Source organism: Anas acuta, chromosome 1 (genome assembly GCF_963932015.1).
Source record: "Anas acuta chromosome 1, bAnaAcu1.1, whole genome shotgun sequence".
In the NCBI taxonomy this organism is placed as follows: Eukaryota; Metazoa; Chordata; class Aves; order Anseriformes; family Anatidae; genus Anas; species Anas acuta.
The window spans coordinates 198,068,710-198,085,456 of record NC_088979.1 but is presented as its reverse complement, the minus strand read 5'-3'; the positions used below and the strand labels follow the sequence as shown (position 1 = coordinate 198,085,456).

Below are 16,747 nucleotides of genomic sequence, written 5' to 3'. Positions count from 1 at the left end.
CAAAGCTAAACTGACACGTCACTTAAAGGTTGCTCGTGTCTTCTGGGTACCACTCTCCTCCTTTCCTCACCTATTTTGATTGTCCCCACTACTGCAAATTTAGTAATCCACGGACAACAAAATGCATGGACAAGAACCGTTCACACTGCATTAGGATAAATGGAGCATTTTAAGAATCTCTGAGAAACTAATAAATGTGAATGTAATGGTTCCACTGGCTTTTCTTCTTCAAGGTTACAGCTGTAACTATAACAACTTCTAAAAGTAAAAAGCAATCTGGAAAACAGGCTGAGAGCCTCATATTAAAACAAAACCAGATTACTGACTCAGCACAACCCTGCCTAGTTTGAAATCATCCTTCCTTTGTACCCTGTCTATTCACACTGAAAGCTCCTTGGGGCATGGATAGGATTTTATATTTTCAATGGTCCATAACATGTTTAGCTCATTGTAACAAGTACATAGGAGAAAAAAAAAATGTTATCTTTGGCTTTGCAGATTACTCAGAATCCCTGAACTTGGCTCCACCAACATCCTTTCACCTATTTGTTAATGTAGGCTTTTAAAGCAGATGTGAGGTTCACGACTACTTTCAGATTTAACAGCACCAGCTGAGCTCTGCACTCTTCAGTGGGACAAGCAGGTACTGCAGAAAGGGACTATCAGCATCTCAGAGACACGGGGTCCCAGAGAATTAGGAGATTTTTATTAATAAGAGAAATACTTAGTAAGGAAATCCTCGTTATTCCTTCCTCCAGGCTTCTCCAGTGCTTCCTCTCTTCTCTGCTGAGACTAACAAGTTCCTTAGGGTAAGTAAGTTCCTTGGGATAAGGCCCAGCCTCCTTCCTCATCAAAACCCAGTCCTTTAGCAGGCCTCTGGAAATGATATCTGAAAAGCCTACAGTGGGAGACGGGGCTGGTGGCTTTTGTTGTCTTCTTAACAAAGGCTCTGCGTTGTGCTGAATTACGTGTAAAAATTGGACAAAGCCAATTCTATCAGTAAATACCTGTCCGTCTTCCCTGTTGCAATATAATACAGCCCTAATGAAAGCACGCAGGCACTCAGCCTCCTGATGGAAAACCAAAGGGTCTATTTTCCCATTGAGGCATGGGGGATTTACATTATAATCCCCATTAGCATTGATAGAAATTACCCATGTAAATCTACCATAGGTACTGGAAATGGGAAAAAAAAGAGACCACCAATATTTCAAATCAAAGCAGGGTTCTACTGACTTCATACATATTCATGAGGGTTTTTTATTTTATTCCTATCCTCACTCTTCTGATCAGTCACTGTTTTGTAAGAAACATCTTATAGAGTGTTCTCAGTCATTGTTCCAAGCACTATCTTTATCATTTTTAGAGGACAAAAGCAACCCTTTTCAACTTGTTATAAATCAATTTTTAATTTTAAAAAGAGAACAGACTTTTTATTTTTATGAAGGAGTCTTTAAAGAGCCATCTCCCTCTCTTTTTGGAAGCTAGCCAGCATGTGAATTCGATACTAGCTCGTATGATTGAGGGAAGACACAAATACATTACACAAACACACTGCTTCCCCTGTGTGAGCTGCGAGTAGCCCAGGACAGCGGTCCTCACAGCTGGATCTGCTGAGAGTAAATTCAATTGGGGCAAAATTACTGCACAAGCTTATATTTGAAAAACCATGCAACTGAAATCCACTGCAAATAGTCTTGGTGTAAACAAACAAAAAAGAAATCCAGCTGCTGCATCACTACTGGATTTCCTTCACAACTCAAGGAATGAAACTGAAATATTTTAGCCAGACACTGAGTTTGTTGATTCTAGCTGGATAGGCATGCTGATCACTGCTTATGGTCCCAAGAGGGGGCCACTAAAATAAAAAATCCACTAAAATCAGTGGGTCACAGGTGTCTACCTGACACCCTGACTTGTAGAACTGCCACCTTAGGTCCAGCTTGGAAGAAATCACTTTGCTTTTCAATATGTTCCTCTTCTCTCTCTTGCAGCAATTTCTCGTCTCTCCCCATTACCCCTTTTCTCTGTCTTTGCCAATACCTTTTTATCACATCTGCCTTCTACATACCAGTACCTATTAAACATTAATTCCAGCCTTCCTTTGAACAACCTTTAGCTTGCAAGTTGCTAACCATACTAGTTTGACAGATTCAGATGTCCATTACTTTCAAACGGGAGTAACTCAGGCAGCCTGCAATGTGCATCTGCCAGACCCTGGCTTCCCATACAGTACCTAATGGTTGAACCTGATGATATTAGAGGTCTCTCCGACCTAAATGATTGTATGGTTTTATCTATCCAGTGGACAGAAACAGTTTCCGGACTCAAAGCACCAGCTATATGTGCCTGGACATCTCCCCAGTCATGAGCTAATCCTAACAGCCCTAAATAAGAGTCTTATTTTCTGTCTGAGCAGTTTTGTTCACGACTTTGAACACTGTGGTTAAGTAAATCCCAAGAAGTAGCTTCTCCCTGGATGTTAACCAGCATTAAAAGGACTTTGTCCATCCTTCAAATAACGTGTAAAACACTGAACTAGCCACTTGGTTCCCAATGCAAGGGATGGGGGGAATTAGGGACATTAGAATAGCTCCCCAAAAAGAGCTGTGTGCTACCTGAGAAACTTCAGAACATGCCTGCAACAAGAAATGCCTCAGCAGCTTTCTTTTTGCAGACATTGGGCACCAGAACCCCAGCAGCGGGACTGCCCAGCAGGATCCCAAACACCCTGCTGCGGGCAGACACCCCTCACCTTGCCCTCAAAGACCTGGGCAGGTTGCTTTGCAAAGGTGACCAGGGGAAAGGGCCCACACCCAGCTTTATGTAATAGCCTAGAGATTGCATTCCTTTCTGCAGCAGAGCAGCTGCAAAGGGAGGGGTGGAAGGTGCCTCCACCCAGGCTCCCTTGGTGCACTGCCCTGAGAGATGGGAGATTTGGGCACCCAACCTCCCGAGCTGGCTGTCTCAGAGACCCTGCTAACCCGTACATCATATTTTTTTCTCTGATTTATGATATCTTTCCTCCTGTGGAAAGCTAAAAAGCTGACATTTTCTTGCAGATGGGGCCAAATCCTGTCGACGTGGTTTAGCTCACCTGCTGAATCAGACCCCTAAGGGGATATGGGTGCTGCTCCACCTACTTGCTGGATCCGGGAACTAGGCACCTAAGCTGTGCAGGCTCGGGCACTCCCGTGCATGCTGAGAACTGTCCCTGCAGGTGCCCAGGGACTCTCAGGCCAAGGAGGGAGATGCATAATGAAATTCAAGTCCTGCCACACTTAAAGGGCTGCTACGGTGGGATTTTGAGATCATAGTTTTAGACTTGAACGCAAAATCCAATCAAGCATCTGCTTTTCCCTCTCCCCTGGATCTGCTTCCAAGTTAGTAGCCATCTTAAAAAGAAAACACCAGTGTTTAATAAATATTATAAAGCAAACCAACCTAGCATGGCTTACTGCAACATCTTTCTCCACGTCACCCAGCACATCTATGTGAAGCATTATCTGTACAGAGACACAGTCAGTCCTGTGAATTCTGAGACTGCATGCCTTTTAGCGTGGGGATATTAATTCCTAAAGGACACTACTGAGAATAATAACAATACTTTTTTTTTTTTGGTATGTTACAAGCAACGAGAACGTGTGCCTTTAGATAAGGACTCACAACAGATGCCCCTCTAGGGGAAGCATGAATACCTTCAGAACCAACTGGAAATTGAAAATTGATAGTGTTTTCAGATTCAATCTGACCATTTTTTTTTTTTTTTTATTTTCTAGATGTTCGCACCTCAATATGAAAACTTTCCTAAGCGTAAGGCTTAATATGAAGAGAAAAGCCTTAATTTCCTTTCCTTTTCTTAAGGAAGTCCTTCAAGAATTTGGTAGTAAAACCTTATTTCTCTGGGAGTGAAAACTAAGAGAAATGCTTTTCAGAGGCACAACCCATCCACTTTTCTCTGTCAGATCAGGATAGACCACAGCCTAAGGACGTGCTATTCACAGGTAGACTCCATCCTCTCTCTTCTCCAGTGGGCCTAATCAGAATAAAATCCTAAGGCTCCAGTGGGGTTTTGCACCTGAAGTTCAGTGGCCAGTTGTAAGTCTGATCCCATCACTTTATGAAAGTCAGCAGAATCCTGCTCCACAAGTGGTGTCACAACTGAACTCCATTACTCACTGCAGAGAGGAGTGGTACCAGTTGACATTTAATTAGCTATGAATTTAACAACAATGGCAAAAGCTGTTTTAATAAGTACCGTAAAGGATTTAAGCCTATATAACAGAATTGAGTAATTCTCGTCCTATCACCAGGAATCCATTTTAAAAGCTAAGACAGATGGTAGCAGAATGCACTGTGCCCACTTTCGCACCTTTTCAAAGTGATAACTATGTGCTCATTTTGTAGACTCTGAACTATAACTGATTTCAGCGCCGTGGTACAATAAATCATCAGAACAAAGGCAGATATTCAGTACAGTACAAGGAAAAAAAAAAGAGAGAAAAAAGCACTATTTTCAGTATCTAATGTAGATCATACCATTGGATGTCACGGCTCGCGTTTGATTTTGGAACGTTTTGGATCGGGTTCCGTATTGCCCTGAAAAATGGCTGGCTTGGGGTGATAATTCGTTCCACGCACCACTCTGGGAAGGATGAAGGCTCGCTTGGGACTCTGCAGGGGGATTCAGGCGCTGGGCCCAGGCTAAGTCTAAATCCTGGGGCTCCTCCTTCAGTTTTTCTCCTTCTTTGCCAACTCGCTGATAGATTCTTCCAGTGCTGTCATTCAGTAATCTTCTCATCCCTGTAATTTGTTTTTTAATTTCCCGGCTTTCATCTCCTAATGAAAACAGAGCCACAGTTATCACTGTAAATTAGCAAAAACGGTAATGGGTTGAGATTAGTGATTTTAGATGCCAATACGAGTTCCTAGCTGTTGGAGGACACAAATAAATAAATAAAAAAGAAAAAGAAAAGACACGGATGAGCGGTAGTTGGTACACACCAGGCTCTGCTTCAACACAGCTGAAGCTGAGGTCTCACATGGTTAAAAGACCTGCTGAACTTGGCTTTCCTGATGCCCTTTCCAAGGCTTTGATGAGCAAGATTATTTCTCTCCAGAAGGAAATAATAATAGCTGGAGCAGTTGCAAATAATCTATCCTTTTAAGAGACTGATCCCATTCAGGCATTGACATCAGCGGATATTTTCTGAGGATAGCCTAAGGAAGCAGACCTTTGTCGAGCAGTTTGCTGTACGCTTAAGGACAGATTTTACAAAGGAAATAAAAAAAATCAACACAAAAAACACCACACCCTAACACAGAGTAACACTGCATCTATTGATTTTAATAAACAGGATCAGTTCCTCACTCCACAGAATTTAATAATGCTGGATTATCGGGGAATAAATTAAAAAAGCAGCTAATATGTGTCTAACCATACACAGCCTAACTGCTGGGTGTCCTAGAGCGTAGATTAGGAAAACAAAATGAAAATACACACAAGAAAAATGGGACTGCTTCAAATAAATCCAGGGCATTTAAATAATAACAATTACATACTTTAATACTCCTGGCACCGTTTAAGTATTAATTTTATGTAGGAAACTGCTGATTGCACACTGAATATATATGTTTGGGGCAGATAGCAGCTATTTTGCTCGTTAAAGCATACATTACATTTCGCTGGTAATAAGGACGTGTTCATAACCACTTCTGAAATAAGAAGCTTCTATTTTTTATTTTTTTTTGCTGGTAATAGAAAAATCAAACACCCTAAGCAAATGGAATAACAAAGATCAAGAAACTGATGAACTGACCCTTTATAGTACACTTCATACAGTAATAATTGGGATGCTGAATTCAATTTAGGTTCCTGCTTCCCAAAGCAAACTTATTTTGGAAAATCAGGAATAGAGATTTCAGCAAACACAAACAAAAAAAACTTCTCCAAAACCCAAACCTAGTGTGCACTGGCTCTGGTTCAACAAGGTATTCAAAAGTGTGCTAATGCTAGGCACGTGAACTGTTTTTTATCAATTCAACAGCACCATTTTTAGGTGCTGAAACCAGGGAGTTAAAGAAGTGGCACCTCCCTCCCCAGCACCCTGCACGAGCCAAGCTCCACGTGCTGGGACGCCAGCAAGCCCAGCGCACCCAGGGACACTCAGGCCGTGGCCAGGGAGCAGAGCAGAGCAGAGCTGAGCGATCAGACCGAGCCTGGGCTGAACCCCAGAGCATCTCCAGCCCACTCCAACCAGGAAAACATTTTTTTTTTTGCAAGAAAGCTTCCAGTCCCAGCTACAAAACCACCCGGCAGCCCCGTGCCGAACGGCATCTCCGCTCCAGCCGAAGTGTTGAGGCAAGCCACCTGCGAGGAAGCTTGACGTTACATTTCATCTTGATGTTTTGTCTACAGATTTATGTGCGGGTGATTTAATTAACAAATTACGCTCCTTGGACCCGAGCCAGCCAGGGGCTGACTGTTTGCAGTTCCCAGCCTCGCTGGGAACCAGGAGGCCCCCAAGTACCGCGGGACTGCGGTTATTGAGGCGCTCGGATCCGGGTGCTGAAGGCTGCCTTTCGTGCCCACATCTCAGCTCCCAACGCTTCCACGGCACGACAGCACCAAAGGATCCCTTCCCATCACACCACCCAGCACCACGTAGTGCTCTTGGGGCTTTGTTACCCACTCGTGTCAGTGTTTAATAGCAAAATGTACCTAAACATCAAAAAAGCTTCCCACCCACCTCCTCCTATCGGGCTTACTGACTGCTTGCTCCGCTGCTGGTCAGGTGACACGTTGTTGGAAAGATTAAATTTCCCTTACCCAATTACATCAAATATTTATGTTAATTGAGCTTATTCAGCCCTGATTCTGGTTGCATGTTCCTTTTTATAGAGGTCTTCCTATATAATGATGTGAGCACGCTTATCTCCAAAGAGAAAAATCCCTACATTTATATCACAGCACATCCTGAAATTTCAGCAACTCCTGCCTAAGTGTAGCTTTGCATTTACCCAGATCCCTAATTAAACTGGGGAGATTTCCCATTTATGAACTTTTTTCATGATATGTTTTAATAACATGAACTTTTTCCAAAAATATGTTGTCTTTGGAAGGAAGGTCCTTGAAAACACACCCTGAAGATTAGGTCAAGCCTACAGCGTGCAAGTTTACAACAACTCATCCACCCACCCAACCCAGTCATGACGTTTCCATCTTTTTATGGCTTTTAATTTGTGACTGCCCAGCCACAGTCTTCCCAGCCCTAGTGGATGTTACACTGCCTGCCTGAATGTGTGGGCTGCTGCAGGAAAAGATTTAAGTTTTTGCTCCCCAGTTATCTCATCTGGCTGTTAGCTCTAGAGCCCAGTGATAGCGTTCTGCTATCAGCTATTCCACTGCTGATGATCTTCACAGATTATAATTATGTAATTTAAAAAATAAAATGAAAAAAAAAAAAAAGGGAAAAACCAAACAGCTCAAGCTGCTACATCCCATGGAAGAGCCAACCTTCCTTTCCAAATGCTGAATGGGATAATTAAGAAAAAAATAAGTTTGCTGCTGCGTTACCTGTCTGTGATAAGCCTCCTGAGAGGCTCCTTAGCTGCTGAGGACTGGGAGGAGCAGTGCTTGCAACACGCATCCCAGCCCATCTGCCAGGATCCAGCCTCTCTTCCCCTCTTCTGGGCTTCTGAAGCACCACTGCTGCAGTGCAGCCTTCCCCTGCAAGCCGTGTGGGTACGTACCTGAGGAGGCAGCCAGGTTTTGCCTCTCAGATTGCCCGTGTAATCCCCTTGGGTTTATCTGAAACCACTGAATTCACTTGCAAATTACTGTTCAAAACAGATAGGAATGGCAAATGACAGCCCTGTTTAGGAGCTTGCATGGGAAAGTAAGAGTGGTAGCAGAAACATATTAGCAATGCTTTTAATAACTGTTATAGTCATTTCTATGATCGCCTCATATATAATTTATTTTTCCACATGGCTTGACTGTAATCTTATAGAACAACAAAGGACAAAACAAAACCTTCTCATAGATTCTACATCAAATATTCATAAAAAGTGATTTCCCCCCAAATTACCCTCATTCTCCTTCCCTACTGCAAGTATGCACAGTGTTAACATACTCACACTTACATACTGCTTTGAAAGGTGTAAGAATGTTAAAAATATCAAATGCACAGGTCTAAAACATAAACGTCCAGCTAGGAACTGTCATCCACATGCTCAGCGTGCCACCGGCTGAAGTAACACAGCTGCTAACCATTTTAGTTAATGAAATATCACTGATAATTCATTAATTCTCTGCCTCTGGATGCTTGAGCATTTTTTCCCTGTTATGCTTATTGAACTCAATACAAATATGGCTCGCTGCCTACAAACAGGTTATTAGACTTTTCCAAATAATTTGTCAAATACTATCACAGCGCTACAACGAGCGATAAAGCGACACGCAGCCATACCCATTCGTTAAAACATTAATTACATATTTGGTTGCCACTTCTTTTATACTGCAATGTAATTAATGCATATCTCTTGAAGTGTATATATGAATGAGTTAAGGTTGGATAATGGACTGTATAATGTTTTTCTTTTCCCCTTTTGACTTATGTAAACGAGTAACTGTAATGTTCTCTTGGCCTGATATTTTGCAATTAATTTCATTATTTTTAGCATTTATGGGAAATGTTTTGGGAAGTATTCGTAGCTGACTTAATAAAGGCAGGTTTTCTATGAATTAGTGTCTCTTCCTGCTGTGCTTTGGCAGATAAAACTCCTAAGGAAATTTTCCCTGCTTGGCTATATAAACAAGACTTTTACCTCTGCCAGGCTGCCTCCTGCAAGACCTTTGTATCTCCGATTTCTGCCTTTGTGTCAAACTAGGCTGGAATTGGTGAATGAGTTCAGAAGTTATCAAGAGCCTAGGAAATGCAGCAACAGATACCAAGGAAAATACACACGAGGTGACAACATTGGTCCAGTTTGCAAGGAAACGAAACTGCAGAGGAGAGAAAAATGCTGAAGTCGATGCATGGCTTGCAAGCTTCGAGGGCTCAGAAGAAATTGCGACAGAGCACGCAGGTTATATAATCAAAGTTATTAAATGCCAGTTTATTAGCCACCACTTGAACGGTGCTCCTCCTGGAACGGGGCCAGCAAAAGTCAGCTGCTTGTGTTTGAAGAACTTGTAAGGGCTAATTCGGTGTACTGCAGGGAACTGGGGAGGTGCACGCATGCACCGCGCACACCTTCAGTGCGCAGTCAGGCTGAACTGACCAAAACACCGCTGTGAACATTACGTGGTGCTCAAGGAAAGAACAACAGGTAACCTAGGAGGGAGTTAGGCAACCCTTCTCAGCAAAAACTACACCTCCATCGTGCCCTAACTTTCAAAACTTTGTTATTTTTGGCATTATTGTACTATTCGGGGCTCCTGAAATTGAAAATTGCTAAGCCCAGCGTGAGGAAAATAAAGGAGCCGTGTGCCTCTTTCCTTATCAGATTAAAGGTTTCCTAAAGCGAATGGAAAGTTGTTGTGACTGCTCCGTGGATAAGCTGAATTGAGCAACTGTGGAGCTAAACCGATGGGATAAGCACTCATTTCTCAAAGGAGTGATCCCCAGCCTTCGCTGGCATGTGCGAACCGATGCTGAACAAGTAACACAGGCAACAACACGCTTTGCAAATTAAAAGCTTCAAACCCAAGTCAATGGGGAGCGCGGCGGTCACGAACGATGTCAGCGGGTCACACGAGCACCATGAGTTATGAGCCTGGGACTTTTACTACCCCTAGCAAATCTATCGGGATATTGGAGCCGTCTTAGGTGAGGCATCTTACCAGTGCTCTGAAATGATGCTTGAAAGCAAGACCCAGAAAGTTAACAGACATCACCAACACTCCTATATGAGCACAGCAACCTGCAGAATCAAAGCCAGGGGCAGACCTGGAGACTACTGTGAATCTGGAGGGCTGTTTCCTTGGAAGGAAAATCAGATGAGGTGGCCCAATGCTGCCACAACAACAAAATAACTCTTCCAAAGAGCCTGGTAAAACAGTTTCAGAAACACCCAGTAGGATCAGACACTGAAGTTGCAGACTTCAGGCCACACTGTGTCAACTAAATCACTCAGGAAACTGCAAGTGAGCAACTGTTTCTACATTTACATACTCACAGGGTCATAGAATTAAAAAAAAAAAAAAAAGTGCAACAATGTCTTCTTGGAAATGCCCCATGTCAAGATCATGCTTCAGCCCCAAAAGGGAAATGCTTGGCTAAGTTATTTTACATATCTGCGTTCTCAAATGATCTTTTTTGCAGCCTTAATAATAGCAGCTGTTACTGCAACATCCATACTCGGGATGTAATTCTATTAAAAGTACCAAGTAACTTCACAGACTTGCGTTAAGTCAACTTTCTCCTCTCCGAATAAATTGCAAAGGGTATTATTTCTGGGACAGAATAAATTCTTGGAATTAGTGAGTAACTTATGCATCATTCCCCTGCTCCAAGAACCCATTATTTATTTTATCATGACACGCTAACGTTATTAATCTGCTGCCTTCCATTTCAACAACGTGAAACGCTGTAAAATGCACAGACACCTGCATTACAGTGCATTTCAGCTCCCCTTTATATCAGTCATAAACATCTCTGGTTTGGACATCTCTCCAAAACAAATGCTCCGAGCACACTGCGCGCAGCATTCGATTTTATGAAACTATAAAAGTTCTTCACTGTTAATTACACAGACAAATGTCTCATCACACATTTGGTTACCAGGATAATATAATTAGTTTTCTGCATTAACCTTTCAAACATAGAGCCTGAATTTCAAGTTGAAAGCATTGTAAAAACACTCGGTCTGGAGGTATATTTTTTTTTCCTGCTTTTTTTTTTTTTGTGTGTGTGTGTGTTGATAATAAAATATTATGACTGGGGGAAAAAAAAAAAAAAAAGTGGTATATACAAAAGATATTTTTACAGACAAGCTGGCTTTAACCGGTGTTGTCCACAAACCTTGTGTTGCACGGTCCCTGCATGGGCTTGTGTTCCCAAGCCTGGGCTAGCAGCCTTGACAGCACATTAATGCTGATACCTGCTAAAAGCTGCAGACAGGGCTGTCTTAAATCTCGATCACATTCAAGGTTTAAGCACTTCACTCCGGGCTGCGTCCTGCTTTTCAGAGGGAGCACTCTCCTGATATTAGATATCCCAGCCCTTCCCTTCAAAACAAAACAGGAACCAGCCCTCACCTGCGAAAGGCAGCAGCAGCAAGAGATTCGCCCGGAATTTTGCAAAGGCTGCGCTTGGTGCATCCTTTGTCTGGGAAGCTGCAAATTGCCATTTATCATCTTATCAGAGGAAAGGATTAGAAAAGACATCGGGGTGATCTCCCACGAACTCAGCTGCTGCAACACACGTGCAAACTTCCTAAGCTAACGAGGCTCCATTTAAAAAGCACCCAACAGAAGTCGCTTCCACTACCACACTTGTGCTGAAGCTTCCTCCAGTTAGCAGCCCAGGTTTACACAAAGCCAGGTTTTTGCCCATTTTGTGCTGGTGCAAGAAATAAAAATCAATAAAAATCCAGGTTCAACAGGTCTTTTCCGACACTTGATCCCAACAACGCATTGAATGCTTAATCATTTAGCCCAGAATCTCCCTTCTCGTCCGTGCATCCCTTGACCAAAACATCCGCACATCTTATTCCCAAGCTTCACTGCTTCACTTGTAAGATGACATTAACATTTCCCCTTTCCTGCAGTAAATAGTTTCGCTGACATATCTTAACATCCATTTACATACTAAAGGCTGCGGCACGTTGAGGTTTTAACAGCTGTAGTCATCCCACGGATCAGTCAAAAGACCTAAATCAAAGAACAAACTTGACTCTAAACCAAGGACCTGAGCACTCGATGGAGTGATTATCTAATTTTGGCACAGAACATTGAAATTAAGCGAAGCAGGGATTACAACCTTATTAGGGGCCAGGACAACGAGCCGGGGGAAGCATCGTTCTTCCATCCTCCCTGAAGTACAATGAAAAATTATGGCGTGCAGCGTGCAATTCTCAAAAGGGAAGCTGGAATGCCAAATGCCGCTCATCCCATCTCTCTGCTGGAAGGTGGGAGCTCAATTTTCAAGTGCTTTCAGCCAAGTTCAGTTCCCAGCACTGCTTCTCCTACATCTCAGACCACCTCCTTTGTCATTAAGAAGCTGGACACTGGTGTGAGGACAAAGCAGAGAGGGTGATGTGAGCTCTGAGCAACCCACTGAACCCAGCTCCCACAGGAAGAAGAATTCCTCATCTGCAGATCCTGCACAGTCATAAATCACGGGTTTTGTCAAAATTAACATGCTTTGAGGAAATCAGGCCATCTCTAGAAAATAGGGTCTTCCTTCTTTTCACAGCACCTGAAGGTGGGCTCCCAGGACTGCAATTCTGGACTTCAACACCTTGAAGAAAGTCCCTTGGTGGGACTTGTTGGTAAGGACTAAATGCTGACATGCTCCTGCTGTAGGTGAACTTGATGCCAGAGCACATTCAGAAGCTGGTCATAATAAAGAAATCAACCAAGCAAACCAAAAGCAACAAAACCAAACAAAAAGCAGGTAACAAGCCTGCCCTCAAAAGACAAAGCAGCCCTCAAAAGGCAACGCAACCAGACCAAAAATCAATTGGTCTGAGTCACGGCACAAATGTCAAAGCACAAACTCCTGCACAGTCCTGGAAGCACCCTGGCTTAGGCAGCTAGACACCTAACTCCTGACAAAGCCTTATTCTGATTTGGGGTTGAAGAGAAAACATTCATGGTAAATCTCTAGGGCGGTTCAACCCCAAAAGTGCTTACACAACGCAGAATCCAAACACAAAGCTTAGCAGCCTCCTTCACGCTCCCTGGAAATAGGTGAAGAGATGAAGTATTTGCTCACAACCCTAATGGTGAGAAGCTGAGAAGGGAATTTAACCCAGCTCTCCCCCCTGTGTAAATATTCTAATCAGCAGAAGACTCCACACTGCCCAAGACGCCCCCTTTCCTCTTCCACTTGCTGTTGACCTCTAGGGAAGGCTATGGCACAATCAATTTAGCAGACGAAAGCATTTTACCTGCAGCTTGATTTCAGGTGCTGCTTCTCGTGCTCAGGACTAGTGCTTCTCACCGGCTCTAGGGGGCAACACACACAGACTCCAGAAACCTCAAATCACCTCCACGCAAACACTGTGGCTCCCGGCACAGCTGGGGAAAGGCAGACACCTCCAGATTTCCTGCTGTGAAGGCACCTGCTTTCTCCAAAGCCTGAGCAAGGCGACCAAGAGCTTACTTTACACACTAAGAGTCATTACTGTATGTCAAAACCTCGCCTTAATTCTTGTGATTTTAGCCCACTGTCCTTTTTTGCAAAAGGTTTCAGCACCCAGAAGAGGTCCTGGATGAGACAGAAGGGGGCTGGGAGCAGGAGGAGAAGCATTCTACAGAAGAGTTACAAAGGACACCAAGCACACAGGCAAGAAGGATAAAGGTTGACCGATAACTAGTCCTATCAGGCTATGGTATACACCACGCTGCAGACTATACATTACTTCTCTGTTTTCTTTACACATTTTTAACTGTTGATTTAATTTAATTTAATTTTTCCCATGGCAGGATTAGCAGGCCGGCTACAGAGGTGAAAGGACATTACATTAAGACAGCACATTAATCCTCTATCCCACCCAAGGCAGAAGCAAAACCAAACAAATAGCAGCTTCCTGGAAATTGAATTTCTGTTATCCAGATGTCAAAGATGTAATACCCCAATTACACAAACTATTGCCAGCGAAGCATGCCAGAGAATATGCAATGTAAATGGGGTGAGCAGAGAGCTGCAAAACTGCAGAGTCAGCATCTGGCTCTCTGAGTGAGTGATAATTAGCACTGTGTGTAGACACTAATAAACATTTATGTCTGAAATTACAACTTTTAGCAGTGTTAATAAAGGATATATTGGCAATTCGTGGAATAAAAGGGTCTTGAAAAGAACGTCATATTAAACAATGGCAGGCACTTCCCATGCTTGCAGAGAGATTTTTTTCCTCCCTAATTGCAAATGGCCACGCTATGTTGCTCTGAAATTAATCAACACAAGCACATACCTAAAAAAACGGGTTGTGTTTCTTTGGTCTCCCCATTAACATCATTGCTGTAGTCAGAGATCTTATATATCTCATGATGGTAATCTGGAATGAAAAACGATAAAAAAAATTAGAACTCAAGTGATCTGGAAAAAATGAACACCGAACACATTGCTACAGTTTTACTACATAATTTATCAATATATCTGCAGTTTATTTCATGTACATCGAATTAACCACAGAAAATGTGCTCTGTATCAGCACCTCCTAAAAAGAAAAAAAAGGGAAAAAAAACCACACAAAACCAACTTTGCTCACACTGGAGAGGCTTAGCTAAAATATTTCACAGATTTTAGGGAATAGCCATGCCTGCCCTAAATTACTGTGTTCATTTTCACAGCAAATTATCCCACCAGATGCCAATTATCTGGCTTCTTGCTTTACAGATGGAAAGCAGATTTATTATGAAAACTTCACCTTCCCAGAGACCGGGAGGAACTTTCAAACTTTGCCTTGACAAGAAGACCAGTGACGTACAATAGGGCTGCACCTTGCAGCTCTGCTGACTTATCTTGAGGTCACTGGCCCCTGAGTTCTGAGGAAAGGAGGCTCAGGGACACCTTAGGGTATTCACTTACAGAAACTAACGTCCATGCGAGATGGCCCTAAAAATAAACACTGGCATCTTTTATTCACAGATCTGACAGGACACGCACGGAAAATTGAATTTCTGTTTCAAACAAAAGGGTATTTTCTGTGGAGGTCTCTGCTGTAATCACAGGCATGCGTTCAGCAGAAAAACAGTCCTGTTTACACGTGTGTACAGAGGGAATAGTAATTACAAGAGGGAAAACAACAACAACAACAAAAAACCAACTATCTAAGGGCAGCTCTCCTGGATTCTATTTCTGACTCTGCTACTGGCACACACTTTGTCCTTAGGCAAGTCACTCAAGACTGAACAATATATTCAGTGTCTTGAAATAGCTGCCTCATCACCTAACTCCTGTAACGCTGAAGCCCTCCCAGCCAGCTCAGTTACTCCCTCTGAAAACTGGTTCTTATGTTTACCTGCCTCGCAAGAAGTCAGGTGGAGATTAACTCCTGGAAGAGCACTCGGAGGGATTCAATTAAAAGGCACAAGAGGACCTGAATGGCACCACAGGCAACTCCTCCTCTCAAGAGGAACACACCTGCCTTGCTGACAAAACAATCAGCTACGGAATTATAAAGGTCTCCTATAAGCCAAGCTTCTTTGTTACTATTGTTTATTTGTACAGCATGACTGTCTTAACGGCACAACAGGAGGAACTACCCAGTAAGTAAACCAGAATCAAGCTTAATACGGACCTACAAAAGAAAGAAAAGGGCCTGGAAAGAAATGTCAGCATGGTAGGGAAGAAAAAAAAAATAAAAAGGAAGGTAGCGAGGTCAGGAGCGAAGTGCTAAGCAAAGAGGTAGCATTGGGGTTTTGCGTGTCACACCGAGGGAGTGAAACATATGGGCTGCCTGACGTGTACTGGGTAAAGGTGAAGTCTGAGCCACAGCATCGAGGAAGTAAAGGTCCCTTCCGCGAGGCTAAAAATACAGAATTTATGCGAGCTGCTCTCCGTGCCCATTAGCTGTTCTCCACATTTTCATCCTCCAGGAGAGCTGCTAGGAGCGAGCACGTGGAAACTCGGAACTAAATAACTCACAGATTCGCAGTCCTTAGGTATATAGATTGTATGGAGTTGCTTCTCTAGCACTTCCCTGTGCTCATCCAGCCGGGCACGACGCTCTCCTGATCTACAGCTGCTGCCTGGAAGTCACCACGTTGCACATCAGAGGTGGCTGCGTTTTAGTGCAGGCAGGGACCTTCCTTTCAGTCTGAAAGGAACTGATCGTGCTGCTAAGGTGCTCTGAAGTTTTTTTTGGGGCGGAATAAGCATCGTACATGTCACTGACAGGCTGTGCATTACAAACAGATCGACCCAGCGTACCATTTTCTCTTTGGTTTCCTTCTTCTGCCTCAGATGTCACAGTCCAGGCGCTGTGAAATCCATATCAATTTCACAACAGTAAACACTAAACTGTGACATTACTGAATGACTCCAGCAAGAGGCAAAGGCCAATTACAAGAGACAACTATTTATACATAATTATCTTCATAATCAACTGTGATAGAAAGAGGGTACGTGAGAGCAGACTCACATGCAGAATGTGATTTTTATCTTCTCTGCTCTCAAAGTGCAAAGACATATTTTCTCCCAGGATGTACTTTCAGTGTAGCTTGCTATTTGAATTCCTATATCCAAAAGGAGACAGCAGATAAAATAAGAAATGCTAATAATTAACCCCCATAAATGATTTTATCCAATGAGGTTAAATAGATCGCTTTATATATGGGGAAATATTTAATCCAGTTATGGAGTGGCGACCGACAATTTGCAGAATATTGACACGTTTTTGACAGCGCACACATTTTTATGACTCTATTAGGAGAAAAATAAAACCCAGGCTTTGATTTCAGTTTTGCTTGTCCACATGTTTCACTTTCAAGCCCCACGCTCCAGCCCTGCACGAGCTGCCTGAGAGGCGACTCCGAGCATCAGATGCTAAGAAACCCCACAAACCAAACCTG

General features: G+C 43.1%; 1 protein-coding gene across 5 annotated transcripts in view; it reads right to left on the bottom strand.

The window, feature by feature from the left end:
- The window catches only part of BEND7 (BEN domain containing 7), a 46,410-nt gene that overhangs the window by 27,628 nt on the left and 2,035 nt on the right, over window positions 1-16,747 (bottom strand). For 3 of the 5 annotated variants that reach the window (XR_011092126.1, XM_068670007.1, XM_068670008.1), the window contains exons 2-3: window positions 14,146-14,229; window positions 4,540-4,839 (exon numbers count right to left, since the gene is read on the bottom strand). Coding sequence is in view for 4 of the 5 variants with exons in the window: in XM_068670007.1 (XP_068526108.1) it covers window positions 4,540-4,839; window positions 14,146-14,229 (384 nt within the window). In the remaining variant the exon portion in view is untranslated. The remainder of the gene's footprint in view (window positions 1-4,539; window positions 4,840-14,145; window positions 14,230-16,747) is intronic. The other 2 variants (XM_068670010.1, XM_068670009.1) reach the window with 2 other exon arrangements.